The sequence below is a fragment of the Cucurbita pepo genome, chromosome LG08 (assembly GCF_002806865.2).
Source record: "Cucurbita pepo subsp. pepo cultivar mu-cu-16 chromosome LG08, ASM280686v2, whole genome shotgun sequence".
In the NCBI taxonomy this organism is placed as follows: domain Eukaryota; kingdom Viridiplantae; phylum Streptophyta; class Magnoliopsida; order Cucurbitales; family Cucurbitaceae; genus Cucurbita; species Cucurbita pepo.
The window spans coordinates 7,026,175-7,047,318 of record NC_036645.1 but is presented as its reverse complement, the minus strand read 5'-3'; the positions used below and the strand labels follow the sequence as shown (position 1 = coordinate 7,047,318).

The following is a 21,144-nucleotide window of genomic DNA, read 5'->3' as shown; positions in this document are numbered from 1 at the left end:
TAGCGTTCGTTGTTCCAAAATCCATATATTTGAAAGAGAAAAAGAAAACAAAAGAAAATTAAAAAGGAAATATGGCAACTGCTTTGTCCTTCTAACCTTTCTACATAAAGGGTTTATAGCAACATTAGTGGTCTGAACTACCATCCATACCTAGTGGCCTTTTGGAGTGGATTTACCATGAATCAATACCATTTTTTTCTTCTTCCTTTTTACTTATGAGATATTTTTGATACGTCATTTCATGTTCAATTCTGCCCTCCTCCTGGAGTGTGCCTTAGGCTAAAAAGAGAAAAAAGAAAAAAAGAACGAAAAAAAAAAAGGAACTCTTTCTATTTTAGTGTATAAAGGGTGTTGTTTTCTCAGTACCACTCTTCAAGCTTTCTTGGTATTGCCTGTAACTAGAAGTTCCACCTAGTAATATTTTCTTATCTCATTATTATTTTGTTTTACTTTTTGCACTGCATTTCTTGGAGGGGAATTCGATTATTAGCAATATGGAACAATAATGATCTCTTTAACAGCCAGCTCGTGGGTTTGTAATTACGTGCAGGAGTACATGAAGTTTAATTTGATTATCATTTTGATGTTTTTAAGTTTTTGAATGATTAAGAGCTTGTTAGCCTTTAATAGATTTGTTTTAACTTTGGAAAATAGGCAGATGAGATGAGCTGTGAGTTTTGGTGTTGATTCAGTGACAGAAAAAGTATGTAATATTTACCAGAAAAGGAGGCAATGACGCCGGTGAACAGGGGATTGGAATCAACAATAATATCTACCAACTAGCTAAGCTAGACCTGCAAAAACCGACGCAGCTCTCAATAAATATCCAGATAAATGGGTTCTTCATTGAACAGTACTCAATAAATCAAACACCCATTTAATACCTGTCATTTTCTGACTGTAATTTTTCATACTGAAGTTCAACGGCATGAGACTGATGATTTTAATATACATATATATAATAGCTAAGCAGTATAATTAATTAAAGTATGTTTAGATTCGTCTAAATATCTAATTTTATATAGGTTTATAAAGTATTAACTTATTAGACTATTTGATTACTTGAATTTTTTTAAAAAAAATTATGATTGTTTTCTCATCATTACAAAGTTTTGTTTTTTTTTTTTTTTTTTTAACAAAACATTTAAATTATCAACCAAATATCAAAAGCCAAATTTTTTTAAGATAGAAAATAGTATTTATAAACTTAATTTTCACAAACTCAAAAACTAAATAGTTATCAAGTAGACCAAAACTTATTTGTTTCTTTAACTTTCATAATTATAAATTTAGTTTTGAATTTTAAAACACTTACGACTACTCAGACATGAAATTGTGTCTAGGGACCAAATATATCCTAAGCTCAATTTTCATCACTAGTTTTGAAACCAATTTTAAAAAATATTTTTATTTTTGTTTTATAAGGTAATACTTTTATGTAATCCAACGGACGGTCAAAAATATTTTTGAAAATCCAACAAATTGTAAGAACTATTTTTTGTTTAAAGTAGTCATCAATAAGCTTAATTTTTATAAATAGAAAAGAAAAAAGAACATAACGTACGCCGAAGATGATGGAAGAATGTTGAAAGCGACTTCCTTGAGCCTCACATTTGTAAGGGCTTTCCAATGACCCGGGCAACACCTACATCAACACAAAATTTGAGTGTTTACTATTACAGAAGCATAGCAATGGCAGGATTCTAAAGGTATAATGCAACGACCCAGATGTACTCTTTCGGCTTTCTCTTTAGTTCCCTTTAAAGGATATTTTGTTCTCCTCCACACCCTTATAAAGGGTATTTTGTTCTCCTCCATGCCCTTATAAAGGGTATTTTGTTCTCCTCCATGCCCTTATAAAGGGTATTTTGTTCTCCTCCCTCAAGGTGGGACATCACAATCCACCCCTTTGGGACCGCCACCAAATCCACCCAACATCACAATCCACCCCTTTGGGACCGCCACCAAATCCACCCCCTTTGGGGCCAGCGTCCTTACTGGCACACCGCCTCGCATCTACCCCTATGGGGAACAGCTAGATATTGTCCTCTTTGAACTTTCCCTCTTGGACTTCTCCTCAAGGCTCTGCTAGGGAAATGTTTCCACTCCCCACACCCTTAAGCGTCTTTTGTTCTCCTCCCCAACTAATGTGGGACATCACATATAAACTGGAAAAAGCCTGAAAAGAACTCCTCATCCCTCGAAGCTGTGAATGTAACATACAGTTTTACATCTTAGGGAAGAGATTCTTCATAACAGCCGCTAGCTTTGGGTAGAAAAATGGTGGATAGTCTTTCACCTATTAAGGTTCAGTCATATAACATAAACTACAAAATATTAATAATATAAAAGTTCTGAAAGATGAGCTATTAGAGATTCAATCCTATAACTTTTAAAAGAGAATCTGGTTGTTATTTCAATAATAGTAGAAATAATGAAGTTCTTGTAGCCTACTTTTACTTTTTCATTATTATTACTTTAATTTATAGATCGAACTGTTTGGAATGACAATTGTTTTATCCATAGAAGTGTTTGTGATTCTTAGTTTAAAGCACAGGAGCAGTTTTCAGTACTGATAAGGGGAAAAAAGGGACAGATCTTAGTAGGTTATGATCTTAAGGCGGATGAAATTTTAGAGAAAAACATCTAAAAGACGAGAAGATTTCACCTATTATGCCTCTTAGTTCCCAACAGAGATAAATTCTACCGAAAATCTGAACGCCAACATCTTATTTTGTGAAAGAATAGAAGGATAATGCAGTAGAACATTACCATGGTCCGAGTGGCTTTCAGTGGATCAATGAAGCAGTCTCACAAAATTAGCGAATCAATTGCATACTTTCAGTCACTTCAATTCCTCCTTCACCATCACCTGATACATAAGGTTATATGATCTGTAACAGGCAAAACAAATTAGTAGAGAGGCTTGGAAGAAAATTGAGATGGTACTGATGCGCAACAAAAATGCAGCAAATCAACAAGAGGGAGAACCTGGATCTGATTCAAGTCCAACAGTTGGAAATTCTCCTAAAGCAGAATTGCTTTGATCAGAAACTTCATTTCACACTGTTTTATGAATCTATAAAGGCTTCTCCCCTTCCAAAGAAATCAAAATGTTCTCAAAACTTACGATCAACTGTTTGTTATCGCTTCACGCCGCTTCAGTTGCTTTCTTCGCCTGTAGTTTGTTTGACAGACGAAATCCGAACATGACAGTACTTATCAAAGCTAAATGCAATATGAAAAAAACCATGAAAAAGGCTAAGCGAAGTTAATTGAAGAAGCTACCTGCTAAAATGACACAAGAGACATACACAGCATTGAAATGACCGTAAAGAAATCGGCTCCGAGAAGTAAAAAAGAGAAACAGAAGTGATCGAAACCATACTCGATCAAGAAGATCAGGATAATCGCGAGGAAACAGAACGTCGAAATCAGTCGAGTCATTGCTACTTTCGTGATTACTCGAACTCGCCGAGATTTCTAAACGCCATAAACCCGATCATTGAACTAGAATCGAAACTGAAATGAAATTTCCGGAGTGAAATCCTGAAACACGCAAACTACAGATAGAAACAGAGGAAGAATACTTAAGGAAAAAGATCAAACGAAGTAATATACAAGAGAACGCCATAGAAATCGAGGAAGAAACTTCAAGAAATTACATATCCAGATGAAAGTGGAAGAATCGCAATCGGAATGGTAGAGCAAACGAAGAAATTCGCGTTGGAGAAAAGCATTGCTTCCTGTCGGAACGAAGCACTTCGAACTTTGAATGTGAAACGGAAAATCGAGAGAGAGAGAGAGAGAGAGAGAGAAAATTTTGACAATTGATATTCTCTCCAAACGAGAGGCCCGAATGGATTCAAACAAAACTTTCGTTCTCAGTTCTTTAATTTATTTATTTTTAATTTTAAATTAATATATGTTTCAGTAAAAAACGTTCCGATTTTAAATTAATTTATATTAATTTTAAATTAATCAAAAAAGAAAATTTTCCCATAAAAACCATAATATATGGATGATTTTTTCGACCGGTGCACTTAAATTAAAAGAATTAGTAAGATGAAGATTATAAAATCCTATTCATTCGAGATAATAAAAATACTTGTGAGGTCGAGTCTCTTTGGGAAATCCCCAATTTAACCCTTGACTTGGTATGGGGTCAAACCGAGATCATTTTCGAGTCTCTAGATGGGAACAAGGAAGCCCTGTCCTCCTACTAAATGATTTTTAATTGATTGGAACAGGCATTCCCGAAACCAAGAATAGGGTGGATAGAGGTGGAGAGTTCATCCTCAGCCTCGGCCTTGTTCCACCCTGATGTCATCTTACTACTAATTAATATCCAAGCAAAAAATCTTATGAATTAGTCACATCAATTCTTTAGTCTTATCAAGAATAAGATTGCAATTGAAAATATCATCATATTGTAAAAAAATATACCACCAAATTTTCAAGTATCATCTCCACAACTCGTACTTCTTCTATTGTCTCACCCACCGTGTCTCCCCATTTCTTGCACTTTCGTCTTTACAGGAGAGTAAAAGAGTGAAAGAAAGGAGAAGATCAAGAAGCCGAGGGCTAAGTAAGCTCCGCCCCCTTACTCTCTCTCTATAAAAAAAAAAAAAAGCCGGCATTGCATAGCCTTTAAATTAAAGGTAAAAAATCTCGTCTTAACATTTACAATATCGTATTCTTAAAAAGTAAGTAGTAAAAAATGAATGTCCCTATGTAGCCTAAAGTAACAATACTTTGTTTTTCTTAAAAGAAACAAAAATTTGCTATAATTAGCGTGCAAGATGCAAAGTAAAATGTACATACATACAAGAATTATATAATTTGTTCAAGTAATAAAAAGGGAAAGGGCATGTAAATTACCAAATTAGCACCTGATGGTGTACCAGCTTCTTCTCACATTAAACAACCTTTAAAGCCTTTTCTAAGGGCAGTTTCGTCCAAATTCTTTCCTATGAATACCAACTTGTTTACCCTCTTTTCATCAGGGCCCCATTCTTTGCCTGGGCAGCCATCCAAGATAGAGTGCACTCCCTGGAATATGAAATACCAATAACAACCATTGATTTAGTTAGTTTTAGCAAATATTTTCATTTCTAACTCCAAACTCAGACGTTATCGACCTTCAATTTTATCTAATAATGTAATGGCCCAAGTCCACTACTAACAGATATTGTCCTCTATAGGTTTTTCCTTTCGGGCTTCCCCTCAAAGCTTTAAAATGCTAGGGAAAGGTTTAAACACCCTTATAAAGGGTGTTTCGTTCTCCTCCCCAACCAATGTGGAATATCACAAATAAGAACTCTAAACTTGAATAAACCCGAATTGATTTTAGGTATTTTGTTCATATAACTTATCAGTTGGCTCATGATTTAGAGAAAGTATTACTTTTACTAATACGACCTTACTTGAACAAGATCCGATCCCACAAGTGTTACTTTTGCTATTTTTTCAAAACCAATATAAAACAATATGGAAATGTAAGCTAAGCATGGCTTATTCCTTGATTTTTAAAATACATAGTTGTAAGAACATTCAAAATGAAGAAGAAATGAAATACCTGAAAGACATAACGCTGCTCATAACCCTTTACACTCAACACTCCTTTCATTCTATACAAGTCCTCTCCTTTCTCCTCGATCAATCGTTCGAGCCAATCGTCAACCTACGGGGTGCACTTCAAGCATTGTAAGAACTAAAATCCGCACCATTTAGCGTCAACGGATTATAGAAAACATAGTTCAACGAAGACGAGTTCGATATAATTGCAGAAATGGTGAACTTTTAGCTAACTAAAGAGTAAACACTCTTCAAAATTTTCATGGTGTTTGGTTCTGTAGTTAAAAAAAAGTTTTAGAAATGCTAAGAACACTTAAAAGTCCATTTAGAGAAATGAAATGCCAAAGACATAAAACATAGTATATAGGACCATTATTACCTCATCAAGGTCAAGTAATCCCTCAGAAACAATACTAACACTAGACACAGCAGAGTCATGTACATGGTCATGGTGATGATGGTGATGATCATGTCCCTTGTGCTCTGTAAAATTAGCCAAATAATTAAATTATGCATTATTTGGGGTAATTTAAAAATGTAACACATTCAAATCACAAAATACTTTTAAAAATAGCTAATGGTCATATATGAACTACTTGTTTTGAAAAATGACCAAGAGGACAAAAATACCATGTTCAGTTTCATGTTTGTGGGTGTTAGCTTCAACTTGAGAATCAATTCTGCACAACATACACAAGGTTCAAAATATTTATATGTCATAATGCTTTAAACAAGGGGAACAATATGTAAAAGACAAGAAAATACTGATGCAGCCAGATTATGTGACCTGTCAAGATCATATCCACCCACTCCTAATACGAAGTCGACATCAACATCTCCAAACTTAGCACGCTTGAGTTGGGCCATCGCATTTATTCGCTGCAAGATAGATGTAACATATATAATTTACAAATCATGAATCAGTTAGGGTAAAGAAGAGCATAATATGCATTTTACGTGGTCTTTCGAACCAACAATGTATCATCAACATGAACCTAAAAACATCACATGAGAAACATTTCCTTTTTATTTTTTTGGGTGCTGTTAATCCTAACTAGCCCCGGACATGTAACAATTGGAATTAAATGATACACATTTGATCTCCTAACCATTTAGCCAGTTTTATCTCCATCTTGATCATATTTAATCGTACATATTCACCGGTGATCACAAATCAAGAAAACGAATGCAATGATTACCTTAATCTTCAGTGTCAGTTCCTCCAATTCATCTGGACTTACAAGATCAATCTGCCAATACAATGTGGACAGAATAACTTTGGGTTAAAAGATGAAGTTGGTTCATAGTTGGATTCCTTTAGTATGGAAAATAACTTAAGAGTTGAAAGATAAGTTAAGCCCAAGGTACAATGTCCAGAACAATAATTTATCACCTTGTTCATTATAATCCGATCAGCATAAGCAACTTGTTCTACAGCCTCATTCACCACAAATCTTGGTTTCACTTCATTCAAGTGTTGCATGGCATGCTTGGAATCAACTAAAGTTACAACTCCATCTAATTTGACATAACGTGAAACCAGCTCATCTGTACAAAACGTTTCTATAACAGGAGCTGGCTTAGCAAGGCCTGCATCAATAATTCCAAGTTCCAACAATCACTACCAACAATTCATCGTCATTGCCCATCTATGTGAACTTTCATTAAAGGAAAGGGCTAGAAATATCGTTGAAGTGGCTATAACCAAATTGACGACTTTAACAAAGAACAAAAAGATTATCAACGAAACAGGCAAACAAAAAATGTACGGTGCGGTGTTTCATCATTCTTTTTTAGTATAAATTTTATCAAGAGACATAAAGGACTCCTTTAGAAACTATTCTGATGATGTTGTTCAAAGTTATAATTACAGACTCATGTAATGGGATTCTCTTTCTTTGGTTTTTACTATTCACCTATAATTTTACTTTCAAGGCACTCGACTAAAGCCTTCTAATAGTTCTAGACCTGTTTTCCTTTCTCCCGCAAACAGCTCGTCTAATGCAACCATGGCATTTCTTAAATGCAGCACATAATAATTTCCGAGAGGTATCCACAAAGATCAGATTGTTATGTTGTTTGAATTCCCATTAATAAGTTTGAGTATCTTCGAACTACTACTTCATCAAACCTCTCATAATACCTACTCAGTGAAATAACACTTATACCTTACAAGCCACCAGTTGGAACTAAATATTTCTTTTCATGAAGATTAAATAAGAGGGTTCTGGCTACAACATAAGTGAATGGACAAAGGATCAAGTACCAGTTCATACGCAATAAACACAAATGTATCTTTCTCCTAAAAAACAAAATGGCTAAGTAAACTTGAAGAATATACCTGTGGTTTCAATAACAATATGATCAAACTTGTCTCGTTTATTCTTGGCCAGCTCCAATAGCATCTTTACCAGATCACCTCGCACGGTGCAGCAAAGGCATCCATTATTAACCATCACAATGTCTTCAGCTACGGAGGAGTGACTGGCAACCAATGATCCATCAATATCCACCTCACCAAACTGCAAACAGTGATCACGGTTTAAAATAATAGAGCATAAGCGAGGTTGATAAGCAGGCCAAAACCCCTCAAGAACGAAGTATTTCTCAAGTGAAATAGTACCATCTCTGAAAAGTATGGTGCATACCTCATTTTCAATGACAGCAATCCGCTTGCCATGTTGAGATGTCAAAATATGATTGAGGAGTGTCGTCTAAAAAAAAAAAATCAAATCAATCGGAGGAAAAAAAATAATAATAACAACAAAAGTAAGCAAATCACAAGCACAGACTTCACTTCTTCCTTCGTTTTTACATCAACAAAGAAAACTCATCGAAACTAGACCGATAAACATTTCCCGTCAAGAACAAAGAACCATATTATGGTGAAAAAGAATCTGTATCATAGTGAAAATCAATCGCTACGCATTAATAATCGAAATGGCAACCGACGAAGCATACGCAAACAGAAGAATCAGCAACGACTCAAACATTACCAAAGTTGAATTTCATCTCAAAAATCACACGTAAAACTAACCAAAATAAGAAGATTCAAAGAGATAGAACCTTTCCAGAGCCGAGAAAGCCAGTGATCACAGTGGCGGGAACACGAGTATCAGTACCGAGAGCAGTAGCAAGAGAACTTTCAGGAGCTGAGACGAAACTTCTGGAGTATAAAGGGACAGAGATTGCATGATTAGAGAAATTGGAATCTCGGAAAAGAGAAGAACAGAGGTTTGGAAGAAATGGAGAAGCTGAAGAAGAGGAAGAAGAATGGAAGCGAGGTTGGAAGAGGAATTTCGTCGAAGTTCTTCGGACAAGAAATGCAGTAGCCATTGGAATGAAGCTATGGATGCTGTTGGAGTTCTGAATTCATAAACCCTATTCAAAACCTCGAGGTTAGGGAGTTTTAAGAAGAAGGTGTGGTCATGCTCGTACCAAGCGTGTTGCACATGGGTTTTAGTTTTGTATTTCTATGGAGTACTACTTTTAGAAAAAAATGATGTCTGGGCTGACCGATATAGGTTAGTTGTCAATTTCTCCTTACCAACAGTTATTTGAGCTACTCTCGTTTGCATATATAGCATCTCTTTCAAAATCTCTCCTTTAAAAATCTCTTTTTACCATCGTTTTCTAAAACTTTATTCTTAAACCGAGGCCAGAAACTCACTCTTGCTTGCATATATAACATCTCTTTCAAAATCTCTCTCTCGAAAATCTCTCTTTACCCTCGTTTTCTAAAATTTTATTCTTAAAACGAAGCCAGAGGCTCACTCTTGCTTGCATATATAACATCTCTTGCAAAATCTCTCATTCGAAAATCTCTCTTTGCCCTCGTATTCTTAAACCGAGGCCAGATGCTCGAGCATACGTCGCTTGGCCGTAGGCGACGTAAGAATGAATTAGCTTAGCTCACTTGTCGTTGGGAAGTGAGTGCCGCACAATCGCAAGTCTGCTGTCATCAACAGTTCAATTATATATATATATATATATATATATATATATATATATATATATATTTCAAATTTTGATTGGGTACTTGAAAATATAGATAAAAAAAAAAACAAAAAAAAGTTAAGTTCTTATAAAACTAACCTTAATATTATATACATAATTTTTAAAAACCAAAAATCAAATTATTATAAAATGCACCTTTATATTTTATTTTCAATTTTCAATTAATATTTCTCAAATTACAAATAGAAAAATCAACTTTTTTGGAATTAAATTCTAACTTTCTCCCAATCCTATAAAACGGAAACATTTTTGAAGCAACATTTCATTTCAAGTAAAAAAGTAGATGAATCTACCCAAAAAAAGGAGTGAACGGATTTTTTATCGATAAACAAGCTGAACAATTATTCGTTTATTTTAAAAATACTGGTATTTCTTCCAAAGTTGGGCGAATAGATGTGAGATAAATAAAGGAACACACAAGATTTCCCTACATTCCAACCAAATAAATAAAGAAACTTCAATATTTATGAGAATTTAAAGTTCCTACGATACGAAACAAATAGAATGTTCAATATCCTACGTTCCTGCCCAATAAACATAGGAATCTCAAACCCATCTCGGGATTCGAGAATATCGCCGAAACATACACCACCTCTAAAGGGTTAGGGAGTACATGAAACAAAAATGGGAATTACATTCTTCTACTACTACTACTAGTAAGGTTTGAGATCAAGTGTGGGTGTGCTCTAACAAGAATACAAACACCAATGAAAGTGAAGAACAGGTAGAGATCAAATGATGCTAATCAGTATCCTTCTTTTCAGGTGGTTTTTGGAATTGAATGTAGTTAGAAAGAGAGAATTTGGGAGGAAGAGTCATCAATGGTTCATCACCTCCCATTCTTCTCACTGCCAATCCAAGGGAATAACCCAATGCCCGCGAAACCGATACAGCAACCGCGTTCCCAACTTGACGATATCTGCAGCGTTGATATTCATAACCGACTATATATTTCAGGGTCCATTTGATAACCATTTTGTTTCTACTATGCTTAAAAACCCTAAATCGTAAACCCTAAAACATTTGAATTCGTCGTTAAAACAAAATCGAACTAAAAGATTGTTGTTTTTCTAATCAATTATACAAAAGAAAGATTTAGAAATTTGGCTGAGAATAAGAAGGCATTTCCAAAATGCAGAGAGAAGGATACTGACCTCTCTTTGACAGTCCCAAAGAATCTATAATAATCAGGGAACCCTTGCAATCTTGCATATTCTCTTATGGTCAGTACTCGATCTTGTTCCGGGTGTAATGCTACCTATAATATAAATTACAAAACACTTAGAACACAAAAATCCCACAAATCACAAGATTTAAAAACTCTAGACACTGGTGCACCTCTTTTCAATTTTATTTTTTAATGTAAAATTGCTGATTGTTTCTTTAAAAAATTTATAATCTAGTATGTTGTTTGGTAATCATTTTGTTGTACCAAAAGCAGGAGCAAAGTCGATTGTACTTATACACCTACAAACAGAAATTAAATAAAGAGACAAAGATTTACGTGGTTCGGAGAGAATAAAGTCTCCTACGGGTAGCAACTAATCTCATTGTACTTATACACCCACAAACAGAAATTAAACAAATTAAACAAAGAGACAAAGATTTATGTGGTTCGGAGAGAAGAAAGTCTCCTACTGGTAGCAACTAATCTTATTGTACTTATACACCCACAAACAGAAATTAAACAAAGAGACAAAGATTTACGTGGTTCGGAGAGAAGAAAGTCTCCTACGGGTAGCAACTAATCTCAATAATCGAAGTGTTTACAAAAGTATATATATCTCAACGATCCAATTTGCAACGCATTTTCCATTGCCATTTTCTCTTTTCTTGGAAATTTTATTTGGAGACTTTTGTTAAATGAGGAGTAGAAGCAATCATCAGAAAGAAGAAACAGGAAACAAGAAGACAAATGGTAATTAGGAGAAGAAGAAACCTGGCTGTGATAACTTGGGAAAGTCACTACTGTGGGCACTGTCTCATCCCACCACAACCTTCCAAATGGTCTGCACACCCAGAATATGATACACTTAAGATAGATATGATCTAAAGGAACAATGAGCAGCTATTTAAATGTCAAAGATAACAAACCTTCTCGACTTTCCATGTTCAAAAGTGAAAGCATAGTGTGGTACCTGAAATTTTTTTAGAAAGCAAAACATGAAGGCGACAATTATTAAGTTTTATTTCAATCGATACAAAATTTCGGTTTACTACCTGTTCATCAAGTCAAAATACAACTTCTGTAACGGCCCAGATCCACCGCTAGTAGATATTGTCCTCTTTGGGTTTTCCCTTTTGGGCTTCCCCTCAAGGCTTTAAAACGCGTCTCCTAGGGGAAGGTTTCCACACCTTTATAAATGGTGGTTTGTTCTCCTCCCCAACCAATGTGGGACATCACAATCCACCCCCTTCGGGGCCCAGCGTCCTCGCTGGCACTCTTTTCTTCCTCCAATCGATGTGGGACCGCCTCCAAATCCACCCCCCTTTGGGGCCCAGCGTCCTTACTGGCACACCATCTGCCCAGTGTCCTTACACTGGCACACCGCCTCGTGTCTACCCCCTTCGGGGAAGAGCGAGAAGGCTGACACATCGTCCAATGTCTGGCTCTGATACCATTTGTAACGGCCCAGATCCAGTGTCTGGCTCTGATACCATTTGTAACGGCCCAGATCCACCGCTAGCAGATATTGTCCTCTTTGAACTTTCCCTTTCGGGCTTCCCCTCAAGCCTTTAAAACGCGTCTCCTAGGGGAAGGTTTTCACACCCTTATGAATGGTGGTTTGTTCTCCTCCCCAACCAATGTGGGACATCACAACTTCTAGGTTCTTTTTGTGTAATTTATTCGGTGCATAAGAATCACTTTTTGAAAATTTATTAATTTCACCACTTACTCAAGTTTTGAGTTCAACAAATTGAACTTATTAAGACAAATAAGTGTTTCTACAAAACATGAGGGAAATAAACTCCAAAACGGTCCAAGGAATTTCATAAAGAAATTTAGAGCACTAACCATTGGTTTTCCTGATGGTAGTAATACATTGTTTTCTGGATCTCGCCGAACAACATTGTCATTTCCCACAATTACACCAGGAAGATCCCTGAAATTTGCCCCCTATACATAATCATAGTGTAAGGACAATATCTTAATGATGAATCCAACTGTAAGAGAATTATTAAACAACCTTTCTCTTAGGAATGTTACAAACTCGCAAGTAGTCGTCTTCGCCTAACAAGTATGGCTGATGGTCATATAGTGAATCTGTTGTATTGTTTGTTTCACAGCCTGTCATCTCTGAAAATAAACAAGAGCAAGGGAATCAGAACTTAGTCATGAGTGGACACATTATTTTTGCATGGCACTTTTTTGTTGTTTCTTTAATTCATTAACATTAACATTAACATTTCCGAAGCAAATTACAAGGAGGAAAAAGAATGACATAATTATTTGCAATACATGAAATCTCACCATATTGAGATGATCTTATGTATCTTTGAAATTCTGTTTCTGGAGGCTTTTCATATGGCATTTTTTCCCGAGACTCAGAATTCAATACCTGCAGATTTTAACAAATTTGTACATAAAACGTTCCATTCTGTTAGATGATTAAAGATGAGAATTTCAAATCCAAAACAGTGCAAGTACTGCTGGGAGGTCAGAGATGGCGTCTTGAAGAAGAACGGCTTTTTCAAGTTCACGGGGTTGGTCTTCATCATATGCAACAGTGTTTCGCTGCAAATATAGACCAAATATGTCAATATAAATATAAGATCCAAATAAATTCACTAGCTCAAACTAAAGTTACCTCAAACTCTGGTGGGGGCCAATATCTAACAATTACTTCATGCGTTGGAAGTGGAAATTGAGGTAGTTTCTATACATGACAGATGAAAAACTTAATGAAAAGAATGAACTTTTATAATAAAGAGACCTTTACAAAGATCAGAATGGAAGGATTGATGTAGTTCACCTCATTAGGATGAGCACCCCAAAGGAAGACACGCAACCGAAACTGTGGAAGACCGAAACATCCAGCAGCTATTGTACCAAGTCTTGCTTGGTAATTCATATGTACCAAACGACTCATTGCATATCTTCCCAGAGAAGCTTGATTGAATCTCAAAATGTCAGTCACATTTTCCATCAATACAAATTTAGGCCGTAAGAATTTCACTATATCCATGAAGATAACTATCTGGCGATTTCGTTCATCATCCATCGGAGAGTTGATGTTTCTATAACGATTATAGCCACTGATTCCTTGGCAAGGAGGACCACCACAAATAACATCAACATCTCCCTGACATATAACTTATTCGTTAGAGTCAATTGAAGAACTCAAATACAATAGCCCGCTTAGAAAGTGAATAGGACTAGTCTCTTACAGGAAGTGGCAAAAATTTTTGTCTCAAACCTCTTTTCACAAAATCCTTAATTGCTTCTTGGCAGTTACTGCAGAAGACAAAAGATGAGAAGGGGAAAAAAGGAAAATGAGGGTAAAATAAGAAAAACAGTAAAGAATAAGAATTGACCTTAAACCTTCAACTGGTTCCCATGTATCTTCGCTTGAACCATAGCCTTTCCAATGCACCTAATGAAATTAGAATCAGTATATCAAGCAATAACTTTTTAAGGTAGCCAAATTTAGATCCAACCACAGATTTGATCAAATTACTTGACAAAATCAGCTGCCAAACATTATTTCTGATAATTTATTGAAACAGAATTCTGTAGAAAATCATTTAGTTGACTAGTGGTTCAGATTTGACAAGACTGAAAAAAGGGACACAACGAGGAAAATTCAGAAGGACGGAGTAGAGAAGAACAAAAACAGACAAATTCATTATTTGTTCTGCTAGAAAGAGGTAAATTATTTACCATAAACTTTAATCCACGCTTGCCTGTTTCGGTTGGATCACCATAACAAATGTCAACTAAGCTCGAAACCTCATACTCAGAAGTTGGAAGTTCACCCTTGGTGGACTTCAAATTATCATCAGACACTTTTGACCGTGATGGTCGCGTTTTTTCTTCATCATTGACCTTATAGCGCTTACATAGTTTTTCCCACTCCCTTAATAGGTCCAGAAAATCATCAGCAGTTTCATTTCTGACCTATAACAAACCCAAGTTACATTTTAAATATTTCAAATAACTGAAGGAATAATTTTCTAAAATCCAATAAACGATCACCTATACTCACATGTGTTTCTGGATGATTCAGTTTCACGCTCTCACATGCAGATTTGCGGCTATCAACTGCCCATCTCTAAGACAAGGATGAATCTTAAAATTGAATGAAGCTGAATGTGTTTGAAAATAGAAAAAGTTTTAACTGCCTGGATATTAGAAAGAAAAAACTAAGCATAAGACAGACTACCGTAATGAGGCCAACAGAGGAATATTTGGCACCAAGGCATAGTCCAGTCGACATCCCCCCACATCCGGAGTATAGATCCAACAATTCTAAGTTATCCTTCTTGGGAATATTCTCCAAAGAGTTCAATGACAATGATTCATGAAAAGTTTCCATGGCAGTAGTTGGTGCTGTGTCGATGTTCTTGAGGGATTCATCTAATGGAAAATAAAACATGTAGAATTTCCACTTATCAGCTGTCCAACCCTCTGAGTATTCAATCTTTTGACTTGATAAAGTTTACAATTTGGTTTGTCACCAGATTTAACAAAAAGTAAGAGATTTGGCAAAAAATGATTGAACTAAAACTTAAGAGAAAAATGAAAAAAAAGAAAAGATGAGGCATAGACTTTGAAGCATACCAAGAGTAAAATTTAAACAACATTTTAGAAGTATACGTTAAAAGTGAAGAATCAAGAAGCATCACTTAATTCTACCATATTATATTATATGCCCAATAATAATTACACTCACCATCTTTCAAGGTGCGAAAAGTCGAATAGTCTACACAGTATTCCATATCATAATAGAAATCAAATGAAGGTGCAGAGTTTGACCTGTGGCCTACCTGCAAAAGGTTCACATTAGTTCTGAAGGGGATGAGGCCTTACATGCCTACAACAAAGTTAAGAAATAGTGATGGCACTGTCAAATAAGATCAAATTAGAAAGGCAGGGATTGTGAGGCAAGCATACCCTGGGTTTTACTCGTTTGATATTTACTTTTGAAACAATACAATCTAGTGGGTTGTCATTCATAACAGTTGAATAAAATAAACGCCTACTGTCATGAAAAGAACCCTCTTCCTTGATAACCTGAGAAATAAATTACGTTAAGGTACTCCTTGGAACAGTTGAATAATTAGTTACTACTAAAAAAATGAGAACAAGAGTGAACAGGAAATTTAACTCACTGTATCTTCCACTCTATAAAACCACTGTCCTCTGAAATAATTATCCCCATCTGTTGTCTTGAAAAGTTCTATAATTGTCCCAACATGATTTTTTTCTCCTTCACCCTGCAAAATAATTTACTATTGAGAGGAATCCAAAAACTCTCTTCATGCCGCATCTGTCATCTGATGCTCAACATGATTTGGTAATGAAAGAGTGATTTAAACAAAGGGAACAAGATAAAGATGTCCATTTTCTCCTCATTAGAAGGATAATTTCAATTTCAATTTCAATTGGGGCAATAGATTTTCCAAGTAACCTATATTTCGTACCACGTGCAATGCTTAACACGTTCAACAATAAAACAGAATGATGTTGAGATATCCTTTGTCCCCTCAAGAGAAGGGTTTCAAATTTGTTCAGAGCAAAAGTGATATCCTTCATCTCTGCTTTCATATAAGGTCAAAGTAGTATTTTATTTTGGCTTAACAATATAATAAAAAATAGTATTGAAATAGAGGCCATTTACCTTAACATATACACAATCTCCCAGACTGAAAATGGTATTTGCAATACTAGCACGAGTATAATGGCATTCCACATTATGCACAATCATATCTTCATCATCATCACTGTAAAGCATGGCAATAAGGAAAAAAATGGCTGGATTGGAACACAATTTTTAGCCAAAAAAGATTTCAAATATCAGAAAAACACTAAAAGGATAGGCTTAAGAACTAATTATGCCTCACCTTTCTGCCATTCTCTGCCGCTTAGAAATTTGACTCTGCATATTCCAGAAAGGGTAGTGCAATTATGATCGGAATACAAATTTAACAGGTAGTGCAATGCACATGGAATGAAGCTATGTATAAAGTAAATTGTCCAATTAATCTGATATGTTGATTCATGAATCAGATCAGGGAAGCTACTATGAAGTCAACGCGGAAGATAAAACACAAAAGGCAAGCCTTAAAATGGCAATTCAAATTAAACAGATGGTTATCTCAAAAGCATTATGGGAACAAATTGAAGAACACATCTCCAAAATTATTTTTATCATATAAAAGAAGTGACCTATTAGTATTAAAATAACTTGTATCAAATAACATTACTTTCACAGAACAAATATATATATAATATATATAAACTCCACCAACGCAGTCCTTAGAACTCTGATTCCACAAATGAAATATGAGTATTAGTATATAAAAGAAAGGAACTGAAAATTGTATAGAAACAAACAGCTACCTTCATTTCATAGCGCCATTTCCATCTCTGTTGAGCCTCATCAGCAGGAACTGGATCTCCAACAAAGAAAGAAGCCGCTTTGTTTTTATTCCTTTTCTCTTTAACACCAGAAGAATTCCTAATTTTCTCCACAGGACATTCTATATCTGACTCTAGAAGTTCAGAGGAAGAATGTCTGACAGTACAATTTTCAGCCCCACGTAATATGGACGTTCGGTTATCCGCTGACCTGGATTGCTCATTTCCACACGAAGATAATGAAGGTCTGGGAAATTTACTTAACGGCTTGTCAATTTTCTTACCAAAACCATTACAAGAATCAGCATTGGAACTATAATTAGCGTCTGAGGAAAGCCTAGGAGACCTTCTTAAAATCTTCTCACCGACGAAACAAGAGTTGCGACGGAAGAGTTTAGGCGCTTCTTCCTGATTTATACACGGTGAGAAAGGTGATGGTCCGGCTTCTATCTTGTGAGAAAGTTCTGCTGTGAGATTTAAAGTTTCCAATATCAAAGAAATCGTTGCTTCATTGGACTCTTCTTGCTTTAGGAAAGATAGTTCTTCTGTTTCTAGTTTTCTTGATGAATCCATTTCAGCATTGTCAACTGTCAATGACAATGAATCAAAGCTGTCAACCTTAGGAGATTCAAGCTTTCTTGAGCAAAGCTTCTTTGATGAGGGTTTATGACATCTAATTTCACGTTCAACTCGATCAGATGAAAATCTTGGAGATCTCCTGAGAAACTTCACCTCCATTCCCTCCATCTTTTTACCTACTTCATCTTTCCCCGCTCTTTATCAACAAAGATGCAAAATTCAATTAGAAATGGAATTTAAACACAGCTGCTTTGAACAAAATATGAACACCAAAAAAAGGTTGTAGATCGTTACTCACTTATTGGTCAAGCATTGGCTAGTAGCCTTTTCAGCCTGTAAAATTCAGTTTTCCAATTCATCAATAAAATAAATCCGTTCAAAGCTCATCACCAAGAAACAGATGATAAAGTAACTCGCAAAGCTTGTAGGCCATACAGTAAGAGTAGCAGCATCAACAAGAAGTTCAGACTTCGAGGATTGCCGGAATACCTTTCAATCATAATTGAAAGAAATTGCTGGATTACACCATTAAGCAATTGATATTTTCTTCACCAACACTGATTTAAACATACAATTTACTTTAAAGTACAGACATTCTTTCTACTAGACTACTCCTAAATTTTAGTTTAACAGATAGTGGCGTAAAAAACTCATATGATCCAGGGATCAATAAGCTCAGCAAACTCTTGAAACACTTGAAACAGCGGAAGCTAACTTGAGGAAAGCTCAGGGCAAGAGACAAACAATCGAGGCAAATTTAGCTCTCAGACGAGCTAGGACACGAGTAGAGGCTATCAATGGCGTACCTAGTTGATCCGTCTAAATAATCCAGTGAAATGAATTTTCATGCAAAAAAGAATTACAACTAATTTATAGTAACTATTCTTTCTATAATTGTTTATAATGATGTATAACAAACATTTCACTTACTCAATATAACACAGTGTTTTCATGAACTAAAGACAATAAATCAATGAAGATTCAACTTCAAATCATACGCAGTTCATATGTTAAATTACCAGAATAAAAAGGAAAAGGCTCATTTTCTTTCAACTGAAAGTTTTAATTTCATTATATCATACTCAAACTTAAACATATTGTGAGATTAATACATTGTTCAAAACGAAGCTAAAAACTTACCATAAGATGAACTAATAGACACCCAAATACAGTTAAAAAAATGCTCAAAACGCTATCATTACCCGAATTGGTATAGGATCATTAAGGGGTATTGTTCACAATTGATTTTTTTATTTTTATTTTTAGAAGGTATGCTTATATTTTACCACGGGTTTAGAGTTTTAATATTAAATAGTTACTTTAAAATATATATTTTCATATATTAGTTCACCTAAACAAAAATACTATTAGATGAACACGACTCTCTATAAGAACAATATATTGTTCACTTTGAGCATAAGTTCTACTGGCTTTGCCCTTCCTTCATTAATTATAAACCCTCGATCATTCCTTAAATTAGCCTGCATCTTTGTAAGAAACAAAATTTCGCTAAAAAAAAATACAAACATCTATGGAGACTCAAAATTAATGTAAAAATGTGCTGTTCTAATATATATATATATATATATATATATATATATATATATATATATATATATATATATATATATATATATATATATATATATATTCATAGGATCATATTTACATATTCATAAAATGATTTTAAGTTAAACAATGCAAAAAAAGCTACATTTGATCAGACGACATTAACAAGAAAATTTTGAAATCGTCTTGTCAATTAAATAGCAAAAAACAAAAATGTCAGATGGTATACAATTTTATTTAAATATATAAAAGAAAAATAGTTATATTTAAGGAAGAAAAAAAATGTGGATGTTATCTTGAATCCGCTGTTTCGAAGGAATTTTTCCGAATTAACATTCTCTTTTTATAATTATTTAAGAAAAAAAAAAAAACAACAACAAGAAAAGCAAATTCGAAAAAAACTCAGCGTCCCGTCTCTCGCTCACGATTGGACAGCAATTAAGGTAATAATTTGTTTAAAAAAAAAAATGTTATACATAGGAAGTTCTTCAATAACAGTTTCGATTTTCGCGGTGAGTACCTACCAATACTAAAAACGCTATTCGTACTCTCTTCATAAATCCTTTCGAAACCGTTAAGTTCGTCAGAAGATTGCAAATTTGTGCTACTGAGCATGAAATCATCAGCCTCGAAAAAAAAACTCCTAGGAACTTGTTTCAGGAGAAAAGGAAAAAATGCAACGGTAAATCGAGTAAATTTTGAATTCTTGAAATTTGCGCTTTGAACAAATTGAAACAGTTGTTGAAGAGAACGCTTCCTATATTTAAAAATCAAAATCGAAAAACAAGGAAATTTCAGAAGCGAGCTAAATCGAGTACTATTTGTACTAATGGTTTGCATTCAGATGACGCAGTAATTTTGAAAAGAAAACAGAACGCAGCTAATTTTGGACAATGTACGTTTATTTGCTTTAATAGGATAAAATCAGAACGAAAAAACGCAACAGTAATGGAAGAAATCAGTATTTGGCACCTGATTGAGGCCGCACTTCCTCTCGTTTCCGTTAATTGAGTCGAATAACGTCACCTTGGCGATTTCCGTCGCAGACCTTCTCAAATCGTTGATCTTCCTCTTCTTCGACGTCGTTTCTATGGACAACTCCATTTCTCCATTACCGCTCCCGGAGCCGTTCAATCGCGGCGACCTTCTCAAACTACCAGCATCCATCAACGACAACCTGCATTCTTTTAAAGGTAGATTAACAGTTCCATCTCCATTTCCCCTGACCATACCAGGATGCAGCCTCGGTGACTTCCTCAGGCAAGTCTCATTCACTAAAAAATCAAGCCTCGAATCAGTCGAAGAAGAACCAAAACGAGCTCTATTAACGCCATTTCTAGCCACATTCTGCCGACGAACATCCACTGAAGAAGAACATGGACTGAGCCTCGTCGATCTCCTCAAACAATCCTCTCTCCCAATTTTAGAGTCCAAAACTGCCAGAGGCACTGCAATTTGACCGGAAACAGCCTTTTCATGCGGCACAATCGGCAGCGATCTGGACTTCGAAGTAGGTTCAGATTTCGATTTCAAATCGGAACCGGATTCCGATCTGGATGCTAATTGCGACGGCATTGTACTGTAACACTGATGAATCGGAACGAGCTACTCTGAGAGATTCATGGAAACGAGAGAAGAAGAGTGGTTAGAGACGCGGCCGGGAGGGCTGGAGCAGGAGGACGATAAGACGGAGTCACAGCGCGTTTACTGAAATTCAGAAAATGGCAAAAGAGAGTGGAATCACGATTCTCTAAGCGAAATACTTCGGAGTTCAAAAGAAATAAGTGATCCAGTGCGGCCGAGCCTATTTTACCTGTACT

The 21,144-nt window shown here is 35.4% G+C and overlaps 2 protein-coding genes across 13 annotated transcripts; both read right to left on the bottom strand.

Moving 5' to 3' along the window:
* Positions 1-664: 664 nt before the first annotated feature.
* On the bottom strand, positions 665-9,004 carry LOC111800828 (uncharacterized GTP-binding protein YjiA-like). 11 transcript variants are annotated; one of them, XR_002816026.1, is made up of 15 exons: positions 8,644-9,004; positions 8,226-8,291; positions 7,919-8,099; positions 6,971-7,167; positions 6,777-6,827; positions 6,365-6,456; positions 6,208-6,257; positions 5,957-6,060; positions 5,579-5,683; positions 4,882-5,052; positions 3,289-3,549; positions 2,992-3,178; positions 2,773-2,894; positions 1,565-1,645; positions 665-794 (listed from the first exon to the last, which is right to left on the bottom strand). XR_002816026.1 is itself a non-coding variant. In XM_023684701.1 (11 exons), the coding sequence occupies exons 1-10, from the start codon at positions 8,911-8,913 to the stop codon at positions 4,915-4,917; spliced, it is 1,254 nt and encodes a 417-aa protein (XP_023540469.1). In that variant the 5' UTR covers positions 8,914-9,004; the 3' UTR covers positions 4,372-4,614; positions 4,882-4,914. The 11 variants fall into 11 exon arrangements, 2 of the variants coding, with proteins under 2 accessions (XP_023540469.1, XP_023540468.1); XR_002816027.1 differs by having other exon boundaries at positions 2,992-3,228; positions 3,389-3,549; XR_002816029.1 differs by having other exon boundaries at positions 3,389-3,549.
* Positions 9,005-9,997: 993 nt separating this feature from the next.
* Positions 9,998-21,144, bottom strand: LOC111800790 (DNA (cytosine-5)-methyltransferase CMT2). Of its 2 annotated transcripts, XM_023684642.1 has the most exons (24): positions 20,297-21,144; positions 18,191-18,244; positions 18,054-18,088; positions 17,159-17,951; positions 16,660-16,694; positions 16,437-16,539; positions 15,928-16,032; positions 15,710-15,829; positions 15,489-15,582; positions 14,979-15,172; positions 14,802-14,867; positions 14,477-14,713; positions 14,131-14,189; positions 13,984-14,050; positions 13,569-13,898; positions 13,404-13,472; positions 13,244-13,330; positions 13,067-13,154; positions 12,783-12,892; positions 12,611-12,712; positions 11,689-11,732; positions 11,534-11,603; positions 10,749-10,852; positions 9,998-10,513 (listed from the first exon to the last, which is right to left on the bottom strand). In XM_023684642.1, the coding sequence occupies exons 1-24, from the start codon at positions 20,897-20,899 to the stop codon at positions 10,336-10,338; spliced, it is 3,747 nt and encodes a 1,248-aa protein (XP_023540410.1). In that variant the 5' UTR covers positions 20,900-21,144; the 3' UTR covers positions 9,998-10,335. The 2 variants fall into 2 exon arrangements, with proteins under 2 accessions (XP_023540410.1, XP_023540411.1); XM_023684643.1 differs by lacking the exon at positions 18,191-18,244 and having other exon boundaries at positions 20,297-21,143.

Coding starts and splice junctions, on each gene's coding strand:
- LOC111800828 (XM_023684701.1), bottom strand. CDS start 8,913: ATGGCTACTGCATTTCTTGTCCGAAGAACTTCGACGAAATTCCTCTTC. Junction 6,258..6,364: donor GGTGGATATGATCTTGACAG/GTCACATAATCT, acceptor TATGTTGTGCAG/AATTGATTCTCAAGTTGAAG. Junction 5,684..5,956: donor GATTACTTGACCTTGATGAG/GTAATAATGGTC, acceptor TGCACCCCGTAG/GTTGACGATTGGCTCGAACG.
- LOC111800790 (XM_023684642.1), bottom strand. CDS start 20,899: ATGCCGTCGCAATTAGCATCCAGATCGGAATCCGGTTCCGATTTGAAA. Junction 15,830..15,927: donor TTTATAGAGTGGAAGATACA/GTGAGTTAAATT, acceptor TTTATTTCTCAG/GTTATCAAGGAAGAGGGTTC. Junction 14,714..14,801: donor TGAATCATCCAGAAACACAT/GTGAGTATAGGT, acceptor GGTTTGTTATAG/GTCAGAAATGAAACTGCTGA.